Raw genomic sequence first — 27,755 nt, 5'->3', positions numbered from 1 at the left:
TGAGGGCAAAACACAATAAAACGCATAAAATAAATACAGACTAAAAAATGTATTTATTTTATGTGTATTTATTTATTTTTCTAATGATAGGCTTCAATTTAAGCTTTGTTATTCATGATAATAAATGATCATAAAAATACGTAACATTTTTTTCCTACTGAGCCTACAATCATTTAAATGTCCCTGTCATTTTGATGTATAAGAAATTGAAGTATAAAACGCCAGAGTTAATTTTGCTAAAGTGAAAATTACATATTTTCCCCGACAAAGTCAGTACATGTATCCAGTAAGAAGAAGAAGAATCGTCGTCCATCTATTTATCCTTGAGCTTACTGCCTTGTTTTAGGCTATATTTACCATTTCTGACAAATGGTCTGTTGAGGTCGCATCTGTATGGAGATATCCTCCCTTTTTCACGCTTTCCTTCCTGCCCTCCCTCCTATAGCGTTACCCCCCAAGAACTCGACAACCACGAAATCAACCGTCATAAGGCTACAGACACTGCCAGCCATTTCCTGCCTCTAAAAGAAACACTCTTTTTAGCATTTTAAGGCAAACACGAGCAGGCTTTGTGCTTTTATATTTTACTATATTTTTTATAAAGATATAGGCTTCATTTTTTTAACAAGAAGGACAGAAAATGTCTTACTCCGCGCAGGAGAGAAGGTCTGGCGTTCAGCTGGTGAGCGCGCTGCTGCTAATGCTCTCGCTCTCCGGTAAGAAACAAAACACCCGAACCGATGCTCTGATACATAGGTACACGATCAAAGGTGCGATGACATTATATTTCCTTATCACTCGTATTTGCGCGTGTGGGTTGTATGGCAACAGAGGGGGTAGATGGGAGGGGTGGAGGGGGGCATTCCTATAATATGAGATAATGTCGCGGGACTGACATCCCTGAATTTACTAGTTTGACAAGGCCATGACAAAAAAACATAATACTGTGGTTTTATGCGACCAGTTTAAGCAAAGCGCTGCTTTTTTGATCCGTTGTGCTGACTGGGAAACGACCCGTTTGCCCCTCTGTATCTTAATTTAGCCTTTGTTGACAGCTAAAATACTGACCCAATACATCACAGCCCTTAAAGAGGATTATGATGCAGCACACAAAAATAAATATTGGCTTTGTTTGCGCAAGTAATAGTAGTACCCAGCAGGTCGCTCAAGTATGGCTCAATGTTGTGAGTGCAGTGAGTGATGGATAGAAATAGGCCTTTAATGGCGTGTTAACGCTGTGGTAATATTACCAGGAGACACTCCTGGCTGTTCAACAACAGATAGACATGATAATTCACGGTAACGTTGTGAGCACACCCTACAAGATCCTTACCATCAACAATGTATTAATAAGTAAAGAGGCCCAAATTTTAAGCACATCTTTACCAGAGATCGGAACGGTGCTCTCTTTATTATACCATAATAGAAGCCCCAATATTCCCCCACTGCTACTTATGTTAGTCTCAAATGTGAAATCCAAAATCCCAGCACTGTGTTAGGAAGGTCGGTCTTAGGGACAGCACAGGAAGGAGATGTCATGAAGGATCATATTTCAATAGTGTAAGTTATATTAACCATTTTAGAAATATAGGTAAACTCATAGCAGCATAGTTTTCAATGAAAGCACCCTTTGTTGTTTCACCCTTTTTTATAGCTGAAAATAGATGCACAAAAGTTAACTTTTGCCAGCAAACCTGTTGCCTGACACACCCTCTTTGTGTGTTAGTGTTTGTTTGTTTTTTGGCAACGTAAATCCAGTACTAAAGGAAAGAAACGCTGAAACACTCACACACCCTCTTTGTGTGTGAGTGCGCATTTGTGTTGGGACAAATGCATCTTACATAGGCTCATCAGTTTGAGATACCTCTTAATATATCAAAAATAACCTAACCTCACATTATTAAAAATCTGAACTAAGCAGCTAGCTGCAGTGTCATTTAGCAATGCTGATCCACATTTCAGACACAGTAGGTGATTAAAACCCTGTTCCCATAAACATATACATATTTTGTGTTACATGTTGTTATGGATTGTGAATTTTAGTTGTCTAGACAAATAATTCTGTAAACATGTGAGTGTAGCATCCTACAGACTTTATTTCTGCAGTTTTTCTTTCTAACACAATTCCTTCTGTCCATCAGTGTCACTTTACTCATCACCTGCACCATTTCAGTTCTCACAGAGAGGCACTAGAGGGCAGCAGCACAATGACACGAGGAAGCATGTAATAACAGTGCACTGCCTTAAAACATGGCAAGCTTAAGTACAGAAGTTTCAGGTTATCACAGCTGAATCCTTACAGTAATTCAGAGTGGTGGAAATTTAATTTGTTTATATAAATGACAAATGTTTGAAACACGACTGTATTATGTGAGATGTTAACATCATTATTGTCATAGGCACTGTGGCTTAGTTCCAAACTGGGCAGCTTAACACCACAGTGCTTTTCACTCTCATTGGTAGTCACTTCAGTCTTCAGTTGAGAAAAGTTTATTTCGCATCCTGCCCATTTCCTATCATCCGCAGTTATGGGAATGATGGGAAATGGGCAGTAGTCACTTCACGCTTTGTGTAGTCTCAGAGATGATATTCCTGTGATTTGCTTCCAGTGTGTATGTAGCTTACCACCAGTCATGATATCTGAGTCAAATGTAATAGTAGTCAAGAAGAAGAAAAATGAAGAAGTTCTGTGGCAGATGGGAGTTTGGTAACTGTAGCAGAAAGTTGGACTGTTGGAAGATATTTGACAAGTACTTTGGAAAGCCATGCGCAGCTCCACTTTGCTGTTTTGCAGAGGAAGGGTGTCCAAGTGTCTTTATGTATGGTGTATACTTTGGCAAGAAAAAACTGGGGACACAGTTATGATTCCTAGCACACGAGCAAACTGGAACTGTTAAACAAATTATTTTTACCTTAGTATATTTTGGAATAGTACAGCTGTTATTTAGAGGTAGTAATGAACAATTTCAAAGTCATTGTCCTGGTGGACATGATCTATTACAAAGGTTGCTAATACCTTGCTTGGTTGGTTAATAACCAGTAATAATTGGTACTTTGTAGTAGGGCTGCACGATTAATCGTTAGAAAATCGCGATCTCGATTCATACTTATGTGCGATCTCATTTCCAAATGACAACGATTAAAAAAAAAAAAAAAAAAGACGACGACGATTGTACCGCATTTTGATCCGGGACGTAATCTGCATGAAAACAAGCGCTCACTGTTCCTGCTCAACAAATGACAAGGGCGGAGCCTTATACCACGTGATACAGAAGCTGTGCCGTGTGATCCTAAAATTAGCAGGGAAAAAACAACGGAGAGCACGTCAGGGATGACGAGAAAGTGACAGGAGAAAATCCGTCCCAGTCAACCACCCAAACATCAATAACGGGAACCTTATACAGCGCTTCCCTATACACGTCGAACTCCCGCAGGCACAAAGAAATTACGGGGGCTATTACTTATCACCTGACCAAAGATATGGCTCCCATCAACACTGTGCAAAACGAGGGATTTAGGAAAATGATCAACACCCTAGACAAACGCTACACAGTGCCGTCCGCAACTATTTTTCTATTGTTGCACTACCTGCTCTATACACGCAGCGCCGAGCAACGGTGGAGACGGAATTTCAAGCAGTACAACATTTTGTGGCAACAACAAAACGTGAGACATTTGTTGTTTTTATGTTTATTTATTGTTTTTATGTTCAGTCTCAACTGTTACGAAGTTGATGTGCAGTTAATAAGCGCAATAAATATTTATACTGGAAAAGAAAATCGTGAGAGAATCGTGATCTCAATTCTAAGCCAAAAAATCGTGATTCTCATTTTATGCAAAATCGTGCAGCCCTACTTTGTAGTACCAATACCAATAAGTGATACTTAGTTTGTTATAAAAAATCTTCCACATAAAAACTTGAGTGAACATGTGCAAACTTTTGTGGTTTTGCTGAAAGATTGTGAGGCTGCTGAGCGTTTTAATATCTGTAAAGTGTACCATAAAACATCCAGACTCTACTATAAGTACACTTGGTTGTCAATAATGCATAAAGGGTGAAGGAAGTCAGAGAACATGGCGTACTTTTTAAAGCTTCCTCCTTAAACTTGCTCCATTTTCGTGTCTTGTTTTCAGTCTAAAGGAGAAGTCTAAGGCTAAAACACTAAAATGAAAGAAGATCAATAAAGGCCTGGCTACATCTGTGGTTATTTGTCTCCCATGCGCAAAACTAACATTTGTGTAACATATCACCCAAGTAGTCTCCATTGTCTTTTTGTGTTATCTTTAAATGAGTTGTGCCGTAATCAGAGAAAATCTGATTGGGCGGGGGGTTGCTTCTGGCTGCTGCAGTATGCAGAATGTAGTAAGGCTGTCTCCAAGGCAGAGGGCACTAGAGACAGTTCAAGTGAGTCAGAAATTTAAAAGCAGCATGCCGGTGCTGAAATATTATCCACAGAAATGTGTCTGGTTTGTTTAAAAACAAGTGTAACTCTTGACAACAAAACTGATCTCTGCTGCTGGAGCAATATATACAGTTCCCAGTGTTTACTCTCTCCCTTTCCCGCATGCAATCAAGCTTGCACCAAGTCTCCCAAAACACCGAAAAATCATTTGTTTGTTGGAACATTTTTCACACGCAAAAACAGTACATGCGGTGACACGATCATTGTCCAAGTGGAAGCTAAGTGAATAACAAATACTGTCTTGTCCCAACTTAATCTCACAAATCTCCTGTGCACATAATATAGTGCCCATGGCTTAGAGAAACCAATAAGCACTTCTGAACCAGCAGACACTGTCTGACTGAATGCTGAAGGCAGATTTGGTGTTAAAATATTAGATTTTGTGAGAACAACAGAGGTCTTTAGACAGACAGTGTAGGTAAAATGTAAAACCCAATTAGAGTGGGTTATGGGCACTTTGTGGTAAACATGGATGTCAGGCTCTGAGGGATGAGGAAGTCAGAGGTCAGAGTCAAACATGAAGTTCATATTAAGCCACTCCTCAGTAGGCTAATACCCTAGTACTTTTAGGAACTGCACTATTTGGTCTTTTTTAAATCAATTAAATTAAAATAAGCTGGGGGGATGTCATTTTATTTGGAACAACCTCTCAATACCTAACTGAAGCATTTGTGCACTCAAAGCTGTTTTGCTGCTATGTGTACAAGAGACTTTCAGATATTGTGTATTCTGTAAAGTTGCTCTTCAGCGGATTCTTTATCTGAAAGTTTTGTCCATGCTATCCTGCAGAGGCCTAATTGGATTGAGACTTGGAAGCAGAGGAGATTAGTCCAGAGTAGTTCTAAAAGAAAATCATGCTATATGCATACTATCTAGATATATATGTTTTTACAAACCTTTACTGGATTTTATATTTACTGGATAACCAAAGGGCTGTAGTTATTTGGAACACTATGTTGTCTGCGAATCATTTTAGTGTTGGATTAGACTGCTGGCTTTACCCCTTCATAATATTTTTGTTCTATTAAATGAAAATGGATACTTTTTTACCAACTTACACATTTATTGTGAAATTGATTTCATTTGCACAATTCAAACCTAAAGAAATAAAGGTATGGAGAGGGAACAATACGGAGGAGGTAAGAGATCTACCTCACTTTACTTTCTTCTGCACTGACCTTGCATTACAAAGAAGCAATTGAGACAAAAAGAGAAAAAAAGGGGGTGGGGGGCTGTGTTAGGGGTTGGAAAGCAGTACAAGGAAGGAGGGAAGAGAGGTGGACAAAGATGGGGGAGAGGGAAATTGGGAGGGGCAGTGAGAGGGAGGAGTCACATGAGGGTTCTTCACTGCAGTATTTCATCTGTTAGCAAGTCTCTGCATCTGCCTCTTTTTTTCCGACTCTCCACAGGACTGCTGAGTCAGCAGGAGCCTATGTCAAACAGTTTCCCTTGTTTTATATCTGAATGTTTACAGCTTCCACTACCAAAGACACATGTATGACGGTAGTCCTTGTATGCGTGTGTATGTGCGGCAAGGACAGCAAAGGCTGTTTGAGTGCATTGCTGTTAGCAGTGTAAAGATAGGTCACTACGAAGGGATGACATTGAAACAGCACTGCTAGTGGGGTGGGCTCACTGCTAACACTTTCTTGGAGGATGTGTATGCATGCATGTGTGTGTTTATTAGGGAGATAGGGGTTAAAGCAGGTGCAGTGCTGCTTCACAGCACACCTGACTATGGTGGACTGTGCACATAGAAAATTGTGTGTGTGTGTGTGTGTGTGTGTGTGTGTGTGTGTGTGTGTGTGTGTGTGTGTGTGTGTGTGTGTGTGTGTGTGCGCGTGTGGTGCAGAGAGGCAGGCCGGTGGAGTGGTGCAGCAGCAGTGGGAAGGGAGCCAGAAACACTCGACTGCAGAGGAGAGAATGGTGCAGAGTCCCATCACACACGCACGCACAAACACACACATACTTACTGAGAGAGAGGCACAGATTCTGTCTGGGGAGTGTGAGCCCATGCTGAGACAGGATGTTAGAGGGGAGGAGGAAACTTGAGGAACCTAAACGATACTTCTGTTTCATTTCATTTTATATTATGTACATTTAAAAGCATTTGGCTTTCATTTGAGAATATCAGAATCAGAATCAGAATACTTTATTGATCCCTGGGGGAAATTATTTTTTGTTACAGTGCTCCATTTTAAACCAACATTAAGACAAGACAGACAATACGCTAACTAAGAATAGTACAATATATACATATATATACATACATACATACATAAGTCACTTATAAATAAATATTTGGAAAAGAAACATGTGTAGTTGTAGCAGCAAACAGTGTGTTAAGTGGATGCGTTGTACAGGGAGATGGCCACAGGCAGGAATGATTTCCTGTGTCGTTCAGTGGTGCTTTTCGGTAATCTCAGTCTCTCACTGAACGAGCTCCTGTGACTGACCAACATGTCATGGAGTGGGTGGGAGGTGTTATCCAACATTGTCTTTATCTTGGACAGCATCCGCCTCTCCGACACCACCTTGAGGGAGTCCAGCTCCATCCCCACAACATTGCTGGCCTTACGGATCAGTTTATTAAGTCTGTTGGCATCTGCGACCCTCAGCCTGCTCCCCCAGCATGCAACAGCATAGAGGATCGCACTGGCCACCACAGACTCATATAAAATCCTCAGCATTTTCTGGCAGATGTTGAAGGACCTCAGTCGCCTCAAAAAATAGAGACGACTCTGGCCCTTCCTGTAAAGTGCTGTGGTGTTTTTAGCCCAGTCCAGTTTATTGTCAATGTGTACTCCAAGGTATTTATAGTCCTCCACAATGTCAACACTGACCCCCTGGATTGAAACAGGGGTCAAGTGTTTCCTGGTCTTCCTGAAGTCCACGATCAGTTCCTTGGTCTTTGCCACGTTGAGCTGCAGATGATTCTGCTCACACCACGTGACAAAGGAGTCGACCACAGCCCGGTACTCTGTCTCATCATCCCTGCTGATGCATCCAACCACCGCAGAGTCATCAGAAAACTTCTGAAGATGGCAGGTCTCTGTGCAGTGGCTGAAGTCTGTGGTGTAGAGGGTGAAGAGGAAGGGGGAGAGGACAGTCCCCTGTGGTGCCCCTGTGTTGCTAATCACCTTGTCAGACACACACTGTGGGAGACGTACATATTGTGGTCTTCCTGTCAGGTAATCAACAATCCAGGACACCAGAGAAGCATCCACCTGCATCGCTGCTAACTTATCACCCAGGAGGGTCAGCCTGATGGTGTTGAAAGCACTGGAAAAGTCAAAAAACATGACCCTCACAGTGCTCGCCGGCTGGTCCAGATGGGTGTAGACACGATTGAGCAGGTAGATGATGGCATCCTCTGTTCCGAGACGAGGCTGATAAGCGAACTGAAGGGGATCCAGATGTGGTCTTACTATGGGTCGCAGCTGGTCCAGGATGAGCCTTTCCAGGGTCTTCATGATGTGGGAGGTCAGTGCCACGGGCCTGTAATCCTGGGGGCCACTGGGACGAGGCGTCTTTGGTACAGGGACGAGGCATGATGTCTTCCACATCACCGGGACCCTCTGCAGACTCAGACTCAGCATAAACAGTTTATGAAAGACTCCACACAGCTGGGGGGCACAGGCCTTGAGGACAAGGGGACTCACTCTGTCTGGTCCAGCAGACTTGCCTGAGTGAAGTCTCCTCATTTGCATCTCAACCTGGTATTGAGTGAAGGTGATGGGTGGGGGAGGGGTGTCAGGAATCTCACAGGAGGCAACATGTGAAGAGAGAGGCTGGCACAGTGGTGTGGCTCTGGATTCCAGGCTGACTGCAGGTGAGGTTGTGGGGGTGGGAGCAGACACTGTGGTGTCGAATCTATTGAAAAACAGATTCAACTCGTCGGCTCTATTCTCACCTCCCTCAGCTCCCCTGCTGTTGGTTGGCCTGAATCCAGTGATGGTCTTCATGCCCCTCCACACCTCTCTCATGCTGTTCTGCTGGAGTTTCCACTCCAGCTTCCTCCTGTAATTGTCCTTAGCCTCTCTGATCTTGTCCTTTAGTAACACCTGGACCTTCCTCACCTCCTCTTTGTTGCCCCCTCTGAAAGCCCTCTTCTTGTTGTTGAGGAGGGCTTTGATGTCCTTAGTCACCCACGGCTTGTTATTTGGGTAACAATGAACAGTCTGAGCTGGAACAATGGAGTCGGTGCAGAAAGTTATGTAGTCTGTGATACACTCAGTAAGCCCATTGATGTCCTCGGCGTGAGGCTCACAGAGTGTTTCCCAGTCGGTCACCTCGAAACAGCCCTGTAGTTCCGCTATTGCCTCCTCTGACCACCTCCTAACAGTCCTGGTGGTCACAGGTTCCCTCCTCACAATTGGCACATAGCGGGGGGTGAGGTGAATCAGGTTATGATCTGACCTACCAAGTGGGGGGAGGGAGGAGGAGCTGTATGCATCCTTGACGTTAGCATACAGTAAGTCTAAAGTTTTCTCTCCCCTGGTGGGACAGTCCACATATTGTTTGAATGTTGGTAGTGTATTGTCCAGTGATACATGGTTGAAGTCACCCGAGATCACAATAAAGGCACTCGGGTGCTGAGTCTGTAGCCGAGCTATGGCAGAGTGGATAGTGTCACATGCAGCTGTGGGGTTAGCAGAGGGGGGAACATAAACATAAAAGAATAGTTGCTTAAATGGCATATATATATATATTAGGGGTGCAACGATATTCGTATCGATATTGAACCGTTCGATACAGTGCTTTCGGTTCGGTACGCATATGTATCGAACAATACAACATTTGTAATTTATTTTATCAATTTTCCTTCTGACGATGCTGTCTGTGTTGAGCGCTCCGTGAATCTGCGTTCGACTACTCCGCCTAGGCTGCACTGTCCAGCGCAGATCCACTGAGCGCTCAACACAGACAGCATAGTCAGAAGGAAGAGCGCAGGGCAAGCTAGCGAGACAGAAGTTAAGCTCTCCTTTTAACATGGACCTCCCCCACTCTCATTCAGATCTGGCGTTTGGAATTATTTTGGTTTTCATGTGACGTATGACCCTGAAGGTAAGCGAGTCATGGACTAAAGTAAAACAGTATGTTGAATGTGCCATGCAATGCTCAATTACATGGGTGGGAACTAGTGTGTTAGCGCAGTTAGCTCGTTAACGTGTTGGCCGTCTAGCCCCATGCACGGAGCGATCGGCGGTAGCTCGTTAATGGAGATTTGCCGTGTTGTGGCGTTAAGGTCATTTCAACGAGATTAACCTGAAAGCACTAGTGGGAACACAATGAATATGACTGCACATTTACGCCGACATCATCCTAGTGCAAAGACAAGTGGAAGCAGACAAAAAAAAGCAAGCATGCTACTAACTTTAGCCGAGTCATTTAGACAGCTGTTAGCACATGATTCTCCTTATGCTGCTGAGAATATAGCCCAGAAGAAGCGGATAGTATAGCTTTTATTTTGGAAAGAGCCATTTCTCTGTAATAAACTCTCTTTTCCAAAGATGAGTGATTCCTCAATCAGATACAGGGCTTGCAATATCGCTAGCCCGACGTCCCGGAGCTAGCGATTTTTTCAGTCGAGCTACCAAAATCTATCTCTTCCCTGCCCGTCGGGCTATTGTAGGAAAAATATATGTCAATGCTTTTGCATTCTTTCAGAAATGTAGCTGGGTAATTATGTCATTGGCATCGGTGAGCCACTGTCAATATGTGACATATTGAAGTCGCGTTTGAATTTGCGCTTGTTTTTTTGCTTTCACTTTGCAATCGTGCGAACTGTGTATAGAGAGCGACAGCACTGATCTGTGAGTGATGATAATTTGTGCACCAATTCCTCTGACATCGTCTTATTAATCGTTAGCTTACTATGCAAACATGACAAGTGAAATCTCCCGCAGCAAGCTTAAACATGTGAGAGGTTGATCGCGCAGAGAATCGCTGAGCTTATGTGAGTGCGTGTAAAAGCATTTCAGTTCTGCTGAGCCAAATAAGACAGGTCAGAGTGAAGAAGTGACAGCCAAAGAAAAGCTTACCACAAAACGGAGAAGTTATGACAAATCAGACTATAAGGCAAAAAGAAAGTGCAGCTTTATGGTTTCATGGACAAAATAATTTCTGTGGCTGCAATATGATGAGCTAAATAACCAGGGCTGCACATAAGTGGTCCGCAGGTGCGTATTCGCTGTCAAAATAAAAAACGCGCACAAGGGTTAGGGTTAAATTTAAAAACTGTACTTTTGAGTTAAAATATATATTTATAATTTTAATAAATGACAAATTAAAAAGGCATGAACATTTTTTTTGTATCGAAAAAATATCGAACCGTGACACCAAAGTATCGGAAACAAAACCAAAAACAAAGCACCAGAAGCACACAGGCCAAAAACAACAAGGGCACAAAAATCCGAGACCCATCTTCAGGAGGGCTACCACGAACCCGGCAGAACAGGAGCGCATGGCGAAGCGGTTCAGGTGGCCGCCCCGGAGGTCGACAGCGAAACCAAAGAAAATCCAAAAGTTCAGGAGGCCGCCCCGGAGGTCGACAGCAAAACCAAAGAAAATCCAAAAGTTCAGGAGGCCGACCAGGAGGCCAACGGTCCAGCAGTCCAAAACCCATGAGCTCAGGGGGCCGACCCGGAGGTCGAGAGCACAGCAGGTCAGAAGACAAAAGTCCAGGAGGCCGACCCGGAGGTCGAAAGCACAGCAGGTCGGAGGTCAAAGGTCCAGGGGGCCGACCCCGACGGCAATGATGTCCAGCTGACGGCCCGGAAAGCGGCCGGCGATCCCGAGGGACAAAACGAGGCTTGGGCGACGGCAACACAACCGCAGAACCAGGCGAGGCCGACACAGAAACAGAGGCCGAAGCCGGACCAGGCGGAGGCGAAACAGGAACAAAAGCCGAAGCCGGCCCAGGCGGAGGCAAAGCAGGAACAAAAGCCGAGGCCGGAACTGACGACAGCGAAACAGGAGTCGAGGCCGAAACCGGACCAGGCGAAACAAAAGCAGAAGCCGGACCAGGCGTAGCAGAGGCCGCAGCCGGACCAGGCGAAACAAAAGCAGAAGCCGGACCAGGCGTAGCAGAGGCCGCAGCCGGACCAGGCGAAGATGACGACTCTGACGAAGCCGGACCAGGCAAAGATGACGACTCTGACGAAGCCGGACCAGGCGAAGATGAAGACACCGAAGCCGGACCAGACGAGGCTGAAGACACGGAGGCCGGACCAGACGAGGCTGAAGACGCACAGGCCGGACCAGACGAGGCTGAAGACGCACAGGCCGGAGCCGCAGCAGACGACGCACAGGCCGGAGCCGCAGCAGACGACGCACAGGCCGGAGCCGCAGCAGACGAAGCACAGGCCGGAGCCGCAGCAGACGAAGCACAGGCTGGAACTGGACCAGGCGAAGCACAGGCTGAAGCTGGACCAGGCGAAGCACAGGCCGAAGCTGGACCAGGCGAAGCACAGGCCGAAGCTGGACCAGGCGAAGCAGAGGCTGAAGCTGGACCAGGCGAAGCAGAGGCTGAAGCTGGACCAGGCGAAGCAGAAGCACAGGCTGAAGCTGGACTAGGCGAAGCAGAAGCACAGGCTGAAGCTGGAACAGGCGTAGCAGAAGCAGAAGGTGGCTGGACGAGCTCCTCGGGCCCGCCAGCAGACGTGGCATGAGGCCGGAAAGGCTCCTCGGGCCCCCCAGCAGACGTGGCATGAGGCCGGAAGGGCTCCTCGGGCCCCCCAGCAGACGTGGCATGAGGCCGGAAGGGCTCCTCGGGCCTCCCAGCAGACGTGGCATGAGGCCGGAAGGGCTCCTCGGGCCCTCCAGCAAACGTGGCATGAGGCTGGTGCGGTTCTCCTGAACCCCCAGCTGACGAGGCGTGAGGCTGGACGGGCTCCTCGGGCCCTCCAGCTGATGAGGCATGAGGCTGGATGGGCTCCTCGGGCCCTCCAGCTGACGAGGCATGAGGCTGGATGGGCTCCCCGGGCCCTCCAGCTGACGAGGCATGAGGCTGGTGTGGTTCTCCTGAACCCCCAGCTGACGTGGCATGAGGCTGGACGGGCACCTCGGGCCCTCCAGCAGACGAAACTTGAAGCCGGCTGGGTTCACCCGAACCCCCAGCAGACGAAACTTGAAGCTGGCTGGGTTCTCCTGAACCTCCAGCAGACGAAGCATGAAGCTGGCTGGGTTCTCCTGAACCTCCAGCAGACGAAGCATGAAGCTGGCTGGATTCTTCTGAACCTCCAGCAAACGAAGCATGAAGCTGGCTGGAGTCTTCTGAACCTCCAGCAGACAAAATGTGAGGCCGGACGGGCTCCTCGGGCCCTCCAGCTAACACTGAAAAAGGCTGCACAAACTGCACCTCCGTCCCCGGCTCCAAAACGGCCTGGTTTGCAGTCCCACAACAGCTTAGCTGAGCCTGATGGCTAGCATTTCCTGTGCAAACAGTCTCTTTGCAGCGGAGCTCATGAACCGGAGAAGCAGTGTCAGTTTCAAAAACCTCCGGAGAAAAAACATGAGGAGCCAAGATATAGTCACTCACTTGTGTTTGTGATACGGAGCGTCGGTGGCGCGCACGCCGCTTTTTCTTAGGAGTGGAAGATGGCGGAGCAATGGGTGGAAGTCCCTGATAACTCCGAGGTCCCCCGAGAGCCAGTCGAGTTCCCCGGAAAGAATGCTCGTGCTCCGGAATGAGCCACGGCTTCCACCGGAGCTCCTCCTCCAAGAGAGCGCAGAATATAGACTGGCGCTCGTCGTCGTCCAAGTCTATGGTGTGCGGAGCTTCCTCGCGCTGAACTGTGACAGGAGTATGGCGAAACTGTGATGAGGGCGTGGAAACTGGCGAGCTGAGAGGTGGTGACGCTGCGGCGAATCTCAGCGAACCGACACGAACACACTCAGGTTCCGGAGGCAGCAATGGTGATGACTGATTGTGGGGTTGTTGTGACTGGTGGGTGCTGGAAGCCATTTCCTGACTCGACAGTCCCTGAGCCTGCAGCATCTCCTTTATCCTCGTAAAGGCAGCAACTATGGCAGGTGAGTCCGGGAGCTGGAGAAGGCGGGGATCCCTCTCCATAATAGCTTCAGCAACGTTAATCATTACCAACTTGCTCTTCAAATCGGGCGCTGAAAAGATGCGGTCGAGGATCGCTTGGATCCGAGCAGTCTCCTCCAGACACTCGGTGAGAGCAGAATCCGCTGGGTCCATGACTGGTCGGTTCGTACTGTCACGGCGGGGTGCGCCGATGTGTGTGGAAACAGGACCCAAAAGCAGATGATGACGAGGAATTGTAATGATTAACAGAAAGGTGAACCTTTAATGCGATGACGGCAGGGAAATGAACCAAGAGACCAAAAACAAACAGGCAAAACACTAAGAAACAAAATACTAAATGGTACTGAGACCAAAACCTAAACTATGACTGTGGTGGAAAAATAATAAACAAAGACCATGACTAAGACTAATAATACATAACAGATGAAAACTAGAACTATGACTGAGGTGAGGTAAACAGGCTAAGACCATGACTAAAACTGTGACCCTGGTGAGATAAACAGACGAACCGACAATGGCATGAAGAAAACAAAAGGCTTAAATACAGACATGAGGACAGTATCCTGTGACAGTATCCATATAAATGGCCAACCCTGTACATATACAAGCATAGTTCTCAGCTTTTAATAACGCTAAACCAGTTGATAGACATTTTATGTTAAATTATGTTGATCATTCTCATAAATTTTTGTATTTTTTTCAAACTTTAAATGGATATAAATTGGTTTAAATGTCCATCCATCCATTTTCTTCCGCTTATCTGGGGCCAGGTCGCGGGGGCAGCAGCCTAAGCAGAGAAACCCACACCTCAAATTCCCAGACCAAGCGAGAGATGATGTCTCTCGCTTGGCCTGGGAGCACCAAGACATTTCCAGGCCAAGTGAGAGATGTAATCTCTCCAGCGTGTCCTGGGTCTGCCCTGGGGCCTCCTTAATGGTTTAAATGTAATGTATTAATCTTAGTACTATCATCACTAATGCTGTTTATTTGTATTCACAGGTTGTTCAAGCATGGACGTAATTGTGGCCAGTAGCATTAATGCACTAAATGGAACAACGGTAAAAATCTCTTGTGTCTTCACTTCCTGCTATAAGATGGATGTTACCAAGTTTGCCATGAATTGGACCTACCAAGAAACACTCAACGATACACAGGAACTGGTAAAATGGATACTTCATTAATTTTTAGCAAAGTACTTACATTTTAAATCTCTGAGCCTGTTACAAAAGCTTGCTCTCTTTTCATAGTTTATGACATACTATAAGAAAAGGGGAATGGTGCCTCTTCGATCAGAACGGTTCGGAGAAAGGGTCACGTTTGCTGGGAACCTGGATAAGAATGACCTGTCAATCACTCTATCAAATGTTCAACTGGAGGATGAGGGTATTTACAACTGCTATGTGAGAAACCCCCCAGACCGCATCCAGGGACATGGTATCATACAGCTTAATGTTGTCACAGAACGTAAGATTCTTATTTTAACTTCTGCACACACAAAGTGGGTAACCTTATCCCACTGATCAACTTGTGAAACAAATGCATGTGCGTCAGAATTACATTCCCATTTCACTAAGCATCATTTGGTGCCATTTAACGTCATGCAATATGAAATCATCTCAGAACAACAAGTTACAATAACCACAGCACAAAATGTTGTCAGTTTGGAAAATAAAACAAATATTCAACTACACCAGATTCCTAAAAAATTCCACTTGTCAGTAAGACAAAAAATAGTATCTCACTACTAGTAGTAGCAGATAGTGAACTATACCACATGCGAGTTTAACTTTATCATAACATTGATCATACTGGGGCTGTTTGCACTGCTTTGACTGCTTTGATTATCCTGTGTAGGATGATCTGCAGCTTTGCTCCTCTCTTATGCTGGGCAGACACTGCGATTTTTTCAGTCGCGCGATTCAGCTCCTGCTCAAACTGTACTATTGACTCGCAGGGGTTAGAAGTTCGTAGGTCACGATGCTGGGTCTCACACTATACCGCCCGATGCTCTGATGCGACCTGAGTGCTCACACTGTGCCTCCATAAAATGAAGGTTATAACAGAAATTCTGTCGCTCGCTCTCTCTCTCTGTCTTTCACTCACACAGACACGCACACCACCACCATCAACTTTGCTAAATTGCTAATGAAAAACATTGATCAGGCAGCTGTGATTGAGTAGCAGTGTAGATCCAACTATTTTCACGGTTGTTGTGGTCATGATAATTTTGTGAGGCCACATCGAAAAGGCTCGGGTGAGCTTGAAATAGTTCTACAAGTTGTGCCTCCATCGCTTGTGTCCAGATCACACGCTGCACTGCCGTGCTACGCTGTCTTTTTCGCTGACATTTGTATTTGCGCGTACGCAGTGTGACAAGCTGCGGTGACACCCTCAGTCAAACTTGTTTGAAATCCTCACGACCAAGCGATTGATGATCGGGAGCTGGTCGTGAGGTGTTAATCGCTTCTCGTTAACCCACGTATAATACACCAGCGGTCCCCAACCCCCGGGCCTCGGACCGGTACCGGTCCGTGAGTCGTTTGGTACCGGGCCGCGAGAGTTGAGGCTCAGGTGTTAAATGTATAGTTTTCAGGGTTTTTATTGGTTTTCAGCGTTATTTTGTTATCGTTATCGCCAAAATTTGTATATGTTTGTTTCTCGAGCATGACGATCTCCTGATGATGATGATTCAGCTTTTTTACTTATTAATGACCAACAAGAGGTTGAACTTAGTCCATCAGCATCTCTCACACACACATATGCACTCACATGGACCAACTCAGCAGCACTTTCTTACTTTCCACTCTGTTTAATCAACCCTACAGAGCTTTTAGTCAGCACTTCACTTGTCTACAAAATGCTTAACCCTTTCCTCTCCTTTCCTCTCCTTTCCTCAGTCCCACCTCCAAGGGATTCAACCATTGCGGTTGCCATTGGGGCTTCTGTGGGAGGAGCATTAGCACTGCTGATCCTTTCCATGGTAGTTGTGAAATGTCTCCGTCGACACAGGAAACAGGAACTCATTTCAGAGGAGAAAATGGAGGAGGAGGGGAAACTGGAGGCTGAAGGTGTTGCGGAAGAAGGAACCAAGTAAGAGATCTTGGCATAAAAGCATTAACCATCACTTGAAAACTACGAGCAGCACAAACACAGAAAAGTAAAGAAGTTGGATGCCACTTCTCTTACAGCAGCTGTTTTCCTACAACATAGGCTACGTATAAAAAGAGTATTCTGCCATGGCAAATATCACATAGCACACTTAGGAAAAATGTCTGGTACTTTTTTTCTGTTGTTATTATTATTGTTACTGCCATTTTTTCCCAGTTAAGTTCAACTTATAAAGGAAAAAAACAAAACGCCCCATGCTTGGCTCTTCTTGGGCAGAAATGTAGCAAGTGCTTTTATTTAAAAGAAAAAAGAAAGAAAGAAGTGCTGGAGTAGTGAACTATGCAATATCCAAGTTTAACTTTATTATAATATAAATAGTACAGAAGCTGTTTTGACCCAAAAACACCAGTGAGTTTGTGCCAGGTGTTGGTTATAGTGCAGGTTTAATTGTTAACAATGGCCAGGAATGGAAAGAGTTTTGCTGGCACAAAAGAAATAAAATAGCCCTGACAGAACTATGTCTTTGACTTATTCACTTTATCATCATTGAAAACATTGAAAGCTATAATGGACAACAGCAGACACCCTCTCCACACTGGCTGGGCAGACGGCTCCTAAGTCTTTTTAACACCCTCTTTTATCCCCATTTTTGAAATGAGTTAAATATTTTATTTATGTATTTATTTATGGTTATAAATGTATGGATGTGTGCTTTTAAATTGAGATGCTGGATGTTTGAATTTCTCCTTGGTTGTGAATAAAGTACGTAGCTATTTATCTATGTGTCATTCTACTTCAAAGCCAACCTGCTGTCATAATGTTGCATCTCTTTTTGCTACAGGCAACCATAATGGATCATGTGGTTAAACCAGAAGCCTGTGGAGCTCCCAAAACCCTGGTAAATATCTCCTCAGCTAAACAGTTATTTATCCACTGGAAGCCCATTGTCTGCTATGGAGTGTAACTTGACCTGAAGAAAAAAAAGGAAATACAGTTAACTTAAACCTTAGTAATATTAGCTTTCCATCTTACTTGCTACTTAAGAATGTCATTAGCAAGAAATTTAAAGGGACTTGTAATGAACAGAAGACACTATACCTATTGCATTTAAGTAAAAAATGTTACTTTCTCTTGTCTTTCAGACATATCCATCCCTTCTTGAGGATCTATAGTAATCACACCTCTTTATGCTTCCATCCCGTTTGCATGTTTGTGTGTGCGCGGATGTCTAATGCACATATATCTGTTTCTTTGTGTGTGTGTGTGTGTGTGTGTGTGTGTGTGTGTGTGTGTGTGTGTGTGTGTGTGTGTGTGTGTGTGTGTGTGTGTTGAGGATATTTTTGTATGTCTGAATCAAATGTGTCTATTTCCTCGAAAATATCTGGTAACTTACCCAGTAAATGCATATTGTTTTATTCATAGCTTTAACTCACTGTTAATAACATTAGAGGTTTTTCTTATGACACAGAATGCCATTTTCATAGCATAATATATGGTGGGCTATGGGGCTGGGCGGTATGACTTAAAAAATTATATGAGGGTATATTTTGAATATAGAACTTTAACTGAAAAACTGAATGACAGTGTAATATTTTTGCTGTTACTGTTTGTATAGCTGTAATGTTTTATATTCAATCCCATGCTTTGGGAGAAAAACCTTTAACTGCCTGCAATGAGCTATTGATAAATATAACAGCGGTTGTGGAGATAACGCTTCATACATAATGAAAGCTGAAGCTATTTCAACTATCATATGCAGCATGTATATCTGTTGTGGCAGTAAATTGCTGATAACTCCAATGTCTAACACGTCCAATGTTGGGGTTTTGTTTTGAATGGGGTTTTTTTGTTGTTTTTTAACATACATACTGTGAATCTAGTGGGGTATTTTTAAACATTGCCTTAAAGTCTTTTAACTGCCTGTATGGACACCATGTCTTAACATACATTAGATGCACAGCTGGATTTTGCTATTATATAAATATGACCAGTTTTCAGTGAGTAAGCCAAATTATGTTTACACGGAGCTCGAAATCTACTTGTGTCTGAGTCAGAAAGCATTCTCAAACATTCCTAATATCTGGTGAATTTTGACAAAGCAGTTGGTCTGTGCACTCTACAGATTTTTTATTCAGTCAACTTCTCTCAGAAACCAGAAAAACAAGTGCCCCATTAATATTTGTCTTTACACTAGAATACTGCAAATACTTCAAACCATTTCATTATTGCAAATATTTCAAAATAACAAAATGTTTTTTAGTATCTACACATTTTTGAGCTGCCTCTGTCCTATGTCTTAGCAGTTTGTTATTAATAAATTGAATAACTTAAATGAATAACCTGATTACATGAATTGCTTTTCAGAATATGTTATGTAGTTTAGATTCTATACTAATGCAAACAAAATAGCATTCTTTATTCTTTTTTTCTATTTCTTTTTAAAATAATTCTACTGTATGTCATACCGTCCACCCCCATAACAGGAACCTTTCCATTAAGCCTGATACTGTATAGGAATGACTTGGAGTGCCTGAATAGAGAAGTTGCAGTGATAAGCACAGATTTCATTCATTCTCTGTTTTACATACAATTAAAACGTTTTAGTCTTGATGATATCTGTGACTGCACTGCATTATACAGTCATTTGCATATTCCACTCAGGATTCTCAGAAATCCACACAATATAAACACAACTAACACTTTGTCAAAGAACAAAAACATACGAAAGAAAGTTTAAAATGACGGCCACAACATTGAAGAATATTGAGTCTTATAATTTATGTGCCAACTTTTATTGATAGAATCTATTAAAGGTTGTCACAACAGTGACCTACACACAGACAACAGCAATATATTGTACTAATCTCCATCTCCTATATCACGAGCTGGTATAAGTCACAGCTGAAAGCAAATATTTGAATGTTTACATTCCTAACTGACAGAAATCCTGTTTTATAGAAACATAAAAATGGACAAACTGAATCACTGCTTCCCAATTTATACACTTTTTAGAGTGTATATAAAAGCTTAAGAAAAAATGTCTATTAAATAGTTGTAAAGCTTTACATATTCTATTCTAGCTAAGTCTCCAAAGTAATGACTTTACCTCAACAACGGTGTGCAAAACTGTTTGCACCTCAAAACAGTGATACATATTCTAATGTTAATGTAGTGGAGATCATGTGAATATAATGGAAATGGGGAAAAAAACATATATAGTGCAGATATTGTAATGATATTAAAACTGTTATAGGGAATGTGTGATTGTGTATTTCACTATTAAGTTGACTAGAGAATCTTGAATGTTTTTAAAATATATATTCTCCTAGTAAAATACTTGATCACTCTTTAATATCAGTCCAGCATGTACACTTTGTTATTGTCAGAATGTCCCATGATGATTCAACTTCAGTTTACTACGATAATGAGACAGCAGTGTCACAAGGTGATGTCTCAGTAACTGTTAAACGGGAGGGTTCCAAATCTGGTGGCTTGGCCTGACCTGGGTTTTGGCTCTGTTAAAAAAATTTTTTTTAAAAAAGTTGTGTACAGGTCTATATTTAGGTCTGTTAAGATCTATGATTTTATCATTTGTTGTCCATTATTATGGATGATGCACTGCATAATTTCATCAAATATTAATGGCACATCTAGTCACTGTAATATGTTCACAACCTTGTATTGCTCTGTGCTGGTCAATAAAAGCTAGAATTGTCACTTCGTACAATCATGTGCTAAAGAATAATAAAGTGATTACAAAATTTTGAGTTTTTTCATTAGCTTTTTCACATGGTAAATGGCCTGTATTTATATAGCGCTTTACTAGTCCCTAAGGACCCCAAAGCGCTTTACATATCCAGTCATCCACCCATTCACACACACATTTCCTGGTACACTGCTGTCTGTGTGTAATCATGCATGTTTAAGTTACAGGGTTTGTTGACCCATAAGATGATGGCAGATTAACATTTAGGGCAAATTTACTGCAGTTATCACCAGACAGGTTTTATCAGCAATATAGTATATATTGTGGTGTAGTATACTTATTATTCAAAACAGTTTACAGTTAAAAAAAAATATAATGTGCTAGATATTGTGCACTGCTGTTTTCCACCTCAAGCTATGAATTTGCCCTGAATAGTTTCTGTTATATCACTTTACATGTTAGTGGACATCAAGTTATGCTTGCACTGCGCTGCCTCTAAACAAGTGGCAATGTATTTCAAATAAATATATATGAAAATATCAGGTTTTTGTCCTTTTTTAACCATCCATCCATTAGATATACATGTTTGTTCTGATCATTGCAAAAATGCAATATGTTACACATCACTTGGTACCTTTTGGGGTTTTTTTTTTCTTCATTTCATATTTCATTGTCTTACTTATTTACACACCAGAGAAAATTATTTGTTACACTGATTGATATGTTACTTTCCTGTTAGTCCATAACATGAAATGCACTGTCACATTATTACCAGTCAAGCCGATTGTTCAGTCTGACGTCACTAGCCATGTCTGGGTCTAAATTCCGCTGCAGGTCCATATATCAAACGATCACTATGGCATTACTGAGAGTTGAAAAACTGTCTAAAGTCTTTCATCTTTAATAAAATGATCAGCGTTCTGCTCTACCAGGTGTAACAATTGAGTTTAACATCCAGGCATCCATGAAAACGGAATTTATGACATTTAACGGAGTTAGAAGTTAGCAGGGAGTTAGCTCGCTAGCTTCTATCTAAATAAAATATAGCATGTCCTGACTGCGGGGTTTAGGAAACAAATTAAAACGTACAGCTCTGTTATCACTTCCAGTATAAATGAAGACAGAAAACTAAACAGCAGTGACGTTTGTAGGGTTACTGAAGTTGGGCTAGCTATAGCTAATGATGTGCTACGTGACCGCTAGCGACACAGCTATGTTAGCATAATATAAACAAGCTAACTTTTTTTCCACTCGATAAAAGTTAACGTGAGTGTTCTCGGTGGTCAGGAACAAATGTAATCGCATGGCAGGATGCTGTAAAAGGACCAAATTTCAGCCAGGAGAACAACTGAGATAATCCATCCACAATACGAGGTTAGTCATTCATATACTGCTGCATGGGCTGGGCTGTAGTTACATCCTAAGGTTTTAAAACTGAGCTTAAATAAATGATTAGTGGTAATAAAAGCCGAGGGAGCTCAACAGGGATCACTGACTGTTTTAGGAGCTTTTTGAGATCAAATAGAAGAAAATACATAACATTAAACATGTTAACAACACAAAAGCCATATTAAACGCAGACTACTTTAGACCTGGAAGTAAGATTCGTCGCGTCATCACTGAACAACCGGATAGTGTTAAGCTTGAGCTACTTATTGACTCTCTGGCACAAATCCCAACAATTTGTCTTCTAGTGTTTGACCACACAGAAAGAAAGTCAGAATTCTGACTTTTTTCTCAGAATTCTGAAAAAAGAGGCCCCCACTTTTTTATTCCAGTAGCCCGAATCGTCTTCTGTACAGAGCTGAAAATACAAAGCAAAGCTGAAAACCAGCGCGAAGACACTTTAAAGCAATCAACTACAATTCTACACTGTAGAACCATGTACAGGGAGAAATGTAAGCCAATGTGCTACAAGCCTGGCTGCTCATCACTGCTTTTGTTACCTGATAAAGATCAGGCTCTGACTGCTGGGCTGAGGTTGGCATACATTAAATCTGCTTTGATAGCTTCCTCTTAGTATGTTGTGGTATGTGGGATTCTTTTATCATTAGCAAAAATTGGCTAATTCTATTCAAGGCTACCACTAGCACAATAACATGAGTAGCATAAATTTGGCTAATAGCTAACCTAATTTTATATATATTTATTGTTTTTCAATTTATTGTTTTCTGTGTATTAATAAAGAAAACACTTTGTGAAATGTTATACTAACAAAGGTATTTGTTTCTTTTCTTCCCACATTGCAAAGCTAGGACATCACAACAAAGTGATTGGTCAGGTGCAATGTTGATCTTGGAACATTATTATGACAATGCAGGATCAACACCAAGATGGGGAAGCGCATTATGCATTATCAAAAATGTTGTGTGATTACAGGAACAAGTAAAAATCAATATAGCACCAGTTGTCACAAGCATGATAACATAACTCTCGCTTTATGCTGCAGTCTATTTAGAGTCCTGGCATCGCCTCATGTCTTTGCACTGAGTGGAAAACAAAGTCACCAAAGAAAACTGGCAAGGATTCAGACCTCCATGCAATTGCCACAGTAGGAACCCCTTTTTCAGAGTCAAAGCTAACCTGTGCTATCAAATCCTTCATCCATTAACACCGCTAACAGCTGTAACCATGTTGCGACTTATAGCATCCCATCATTCACCTCTGTCTTTGACAGTATTGCGCAGCATATTTTCTTTTACTACTATGCTATGCCACCAAGTGAGTATCTTTCAACTGTTCCAAGGATCTGTTCTTTACACTATGATAGCTCAAGTACACATTATACGAGCAGTAATTAGTCTCAAAGCTAGAAAGCCAAGCTGTACTCTGATCTCATCCAAGAGGAAAAGTTGGAGCTGCTCCACTGAGAATGAATCAGAGGTGACTTTGTTAATGAAGATTAAAGGATGCATTCAGTGTCTTTACTACAACGCAGACAAGAAGCAAACCTACATCAAACCATGCACAGATTGTTTTGATCTATCTTAGACCCAGAAGGCAGTTTCAGTAATACTTCGATTTTGAAATAATGTTTTCAGCTCTGGAAGAGCTTTCATAATGACAACAGTGCAACAAATCTGACACTTCAACTACAAAGGTGATACAGAAATGTCAGATTAAAAACCATGGTCGAGAAACCAAAAGCACAAGTCTACAGAGAAACAGCTAATAACAGCTGTGTGTAGTTTGACAAACATTCCTATCATGTATAATAGGAGATTTAAATGTTCTTGTGAAGTTAATCACACAACATGTGGGACATATAAACCCAAACAAAAATAAAAACTTAAAGACAACAAAATGATGAGTTTAAAGGGTCTGGCTACAGTGCTACTGCACAAAACCTATTTCTGCAAACAGTTTTTATACTTAAACCTTTTAGACACCAAGCTACCATCTTGTTAAAGAGTACTGAGCCAATTATACACAACTTGATATCTGACTTTTAACAATGAGACAATATAATACTGCACAATAAACCTCCAAAACTAATTTTCAGCAAGAGGCCAGCTGAGGTTCATAAAATATCGGCTTTGCCATCTGGTACTTAACATCTCTAACTTTACTGGTAGGTGTGTGAGTGTGCGAATCAAAATGGACAGCACATTTGCTCTTAACTTTTAGACATGACTCACCTTTTGATGAATGCGGATCCGCACCGACAGACAGATGGATGGATAGACATATAAATAACGGGAGCACAAACTGCAGGAACAACACAAATTTGAAAAAGAAAGCAAAGACAATGAAAGACAAAAAGTCAAGCATGCAGCAACATCTGAAAAGGGCGACAAAGAGAATGGGTGCTGGAGAAGCAGAGACAGATTGACCTGCTCAGGTAAAGAAAAGGAGGAAGGACAGATGAAAAGGAGAGGTGGAGAGAGGCCCACACCTTGTCTTCCTCCACTCAGATGCGTTGTGAAATCTGCTCACTCACCGGCTGGTGCAGAGAGAGAGAGAGGGGGGTGGGGGGCGGGGTTGGGGGGGGGGGTCGAAGTATGGGGTGAGATGAAGGTTAACCAGAGAGGTGAAAGTGGTGGGTGGCTGGGTGGATGGCTATGAGAGGATGGAGGTATGGAAATAGAAAAAAGGAGAGGGAAGGGACTAAGAGCTCAGTGTTTCTCTGTAGCTGTATTCAGAGCAGTATGGCACCACTGCAGCATTTCACTGGCTTGGCCGTCCCAGAAACAGATCCTCCACTCCCTCCCTCTCTCCGCCTCTCATCTCACCTCCCTCCTTTGCCTCCTGTCATCTCTCCTCCCCTAGCTCCTGTCATCCCCCCACCTGCTCCCCTGACCGCTCATCCCTTCTTTCCTCCTGTACCCATCCTGTCTTTCCTTTCCTTTAACTTCTCTTCCGCTGACCCACATCCTCCACTCCTGATCCTAAATGTTCTCTTCTTCTCTCTTTAGTGCAACATCCTCTCTTGCTTTGCCTTCCTTCTTTACACACATCCAAGGTCACCCTGTCCAGTGGCAGGTGTGTGAGCATGTGCTCACATGTGACTGTGTGGCAGTGTGCATATGCAAAGATGGATGTGTTGATTTATCACTGTATATGTGTATGCATCTCATTCTGCCTCTTTTGCCGTGTGCATATATCATGGATTTACTAAGAATTCATCTACATATTTGCCTACACATACCTTGCTGTGTAAAGGCAGAGGATGTCTCTCACTATGTATCAGTGCAACCCACACATACTCGAACTTGGAAATGACATTAAATTCCAAACGATGTATCATCTGACAACATGTGGGTGTGTGCAAGCTGGGGAGGTCAAGGATCCATCGCGTCTCTTTGGATAGTTCTGAAAAAAAGGAGAAAAAACAGGAAATAAAATCTCGAAAGTGGTAAGGAGCATGCATAATACACATCATCAGTGTTTTATTTATGTTTATTCATCTTTTATTTTTTTCTTGGGTCAAACATCAAATGTGTTTGCATTTTTTGTTTGTTTGTTTTTTATAAGACTGAATGGTGTAATTAACACCAATGATCATTATCATTGTGTGATAATTAAATATTAATCTGTGAAAATGTGTCAGACTCTAGAAAATGGAATTCTTTAATGTAGTGAAGATAAAATCATGTATCAGCAGACTTTATAGTGTTTTTGCTTACATTTAAATGTGCAGAATGTTGCCTTCCTCAACCTTATATCAGTTTTCCCGAGCAATAACAACAATTTAAATAATCAAAATCAAAGTAAAGAAGAACAAATACACAGACATTTGAAGATGTTCTTAAACATGTCAACATGTTGTGGTGTTTTGTCTGTGGATATTCACTTGCAGCCAAAGAGTACAGTGGGCGGGATGAGTCTGTTATGACTGTAGCTTATTTTGTGTATGACTAATCTGATTCATTTATAATTTTCTTCAGGATGTTAGATGTGATTGTGGGGTACACAAGGAGTGCTAGCAATTTACAGATGACGAACAGTTCCATTTGCAAGGCTGCAGTGCCGCAAAAAAGTAGTCTCGCTCTTTCAGCTTAATATTATGATGGCAGGTAAAGGCCAGTAGACTTGACATGAGGCAGAGGCAAAATTTGTTGCTTGCTTACGTTTTACTTACATCACTAAGTGAAATGGGAAATTATACTGGGTGTAGAAATTGTTATGAGAAATGGCCCTGTGTGGCTCTGACGTTAGTGACAATATTATTAATGTGTTTGTTGATTGGTAGGGAAGACATGAATCTTGTGAATGAGGCCAGGCTGTACATTTCAACTACAACTTGTCGCAGTGGTCCTTCGCTGAGTTGGGTTGAAGGCCGGGCTTAGATTATTAAAAGGTATGCTATGGTCAGGTAATGCCTTGGTGCATCCATGTTTTGTAACATGGTGTTAAGAAGACCCTTTATACATTGCAAGCAAACAATCAGGCATAAAAACAATCCTATGATAGGCTCCACCCTTTCTGTAGTTGACTGTCAGTATTGCTACACTCAAATAAAGTCCAATAACACCACAATTCAATTAGAGGGAATTAGAATAAATATTTTTATTAAACCATGACATTAACACATTTAACCACAATACACACTCAAAATTATGCAAAGTCATTTTCTGCAACACTTTATTTAACAGAATTCTTTTACATTTTAACACACATATTTACTCACTTTGCTCACCTGAATATTTTTTTATATCAATAGGTAGTTTGTTCCAAACTTTTATGGCAAACAAAAGAAAACAAAATCACAAACTCGAGGGTTAAAACTTTATTTTGCAATGTTATGATCGCCTATTTTTTACAGATGAGACACCACTTTGCATCACTCTGTTTGAGTCAGAACACATGATGTGTCGCACATGAACAAGTATCAAATAGCCTAGTATGTTCATTAATCAACTGTGATAAATCAAATATACATATAAAATATTGCAAGTTTTAAACTATTTGATTTACTAACTAATTTACTGTTAAATCTCCAAAAATATATATTTCTTGTTGCATAAAGAAAAGCTAATTAATTAATAAACATTATACAAATGTATGTCAGATACAGATTTTTGTCTTCCGTAATAATAAAACTATGAAAGCTAAAGTGCAGTAAATGAAGGCTTCTTTTTTGGAAACAGCTGTATTGGTTGAACTTTAATGAGGAGGCCTGCAGATATAAGTGATATGTCAAGCAAATCTAAAGGAGACACAGGTCACACACATATGGAAGCGCTGCATAATTATTGTATGCCCATAAACCTATTTTTGTTTGACATTTTAAATGGGTCCATTTTGCACAAAGATCATGTTCTCACTTCTTTCTGGCATTTTGCACGCAAGTATCTGGGGGGTCCTTCTGAACTTTTCTAGCCAAAGCCACCATCAGTAAGCTTGGTGGAGTTTTGTCTTTGTCAGGCAACAAACAGGCAATATGGGTTTTGTCCAAATTTGTATGAGAAAAAGTCTTGTTCAAATTGAAGATCTTGCTTAGGAACCATTCCAATAGATCACCTAAAACTTTGAATCAAATTCTTGAGATGATCTAAAAATCGAAAAAAGTGCTAATACCAAAAGCTTGTCAGTCGTTGTTGCTATCTTCAAGTGAATTGCTACCATGTGAACTGTGGACACTATGCTCGCACATACTGATTTTATTGGGGGATAAAAACCTGAAAACTCTTTACAAAAAATTCCACTGTAGTGATATTTTGATGACAAACTCAACACTGCTGCTGTGAAACTCAAGTATAGGGAAGAGAGCCACTGGAAGCAAAATGCGATTGCCAACACAGATATAAAGTTGAACCATGAAATGAGAGAAGCATGAAAGTGGAGACATGAGCAAATGATGTAGTGAAGTATGTGGTATGGGTGAAACACCCACCCCGTGACTGACTCGGAGACCTTCTTGAGCAAAGGCTGACTCAGCCGTTCTGTGCTGGGCGCATGTGTGTGTGTGCATCTATGTGGC

The 27,755-nt window shown here is 42.3% G+C and overlaps 1 protein-coding gene across 2 annotated transcripts; it reads left to right on the top strand.

The window, feature by feature from the left end:
• Nucleotides 1–458: 458 nt before the first annotated feature.
• On the top strand, nucleotides 459–20,871 carry scn2b (sodium channel, voltage-gated, type II, beta). Of its 2 annotated transcripts, XM_004561376.6 has the most exons (6): nucleotides 459–716; nucleotides 14,518–14,678; nucleotides 14,766–14,982; nucleotides 16,416–16,608; nucleotides 17,468–17,524; nucleotides 17,769–20,871. In XM_004561376.6, the coding sequence occupies exons 1-5, from the start codon at nucleotides 641–643 to the stop codon at nucleotides 17,475–17,477; spliced, it is 657 nt and encodes a 218-aa protein (XP_004561433.1). In that variant the 5' UTR covers nucleotides 459–640; the 3' UTR covers nucleotides 17,478–17,524; nucleotides 17,769–20,871. The 2 variants fall into 2 exon arrangements, with proteins under 2 accessions (XP_004561433.1, XP_076748375.1); XM_076892260.1 differs by lacking the exons at nucleotides 17,468–17,524; nucleotides 17,769–20,871 and having other exon boundaries at nucleotides 16,416–16,612.
• The last annotated feature ends 6,884 nt before the right edge of the window (nucleotides 20,872–27,755 follow it).

The sequence above is a fragment of the Maylandia zebra genome, linkage group LG14, assembly GCF_041146795.1.
Source record: "Maylandia zebra isolate NMK-2024a linkage group LG14, Mzebra_GT3a, whole genome shotgun sequence".
NCBI lineage: Eukaryota > Metazoa > Chordata > Actinopteri > Cichliformes > Cichlidae > Maylandia > Maylandia zebra.
This window is presented reverse-complemented; position numbering and strand designations above follow the sequence as displayed.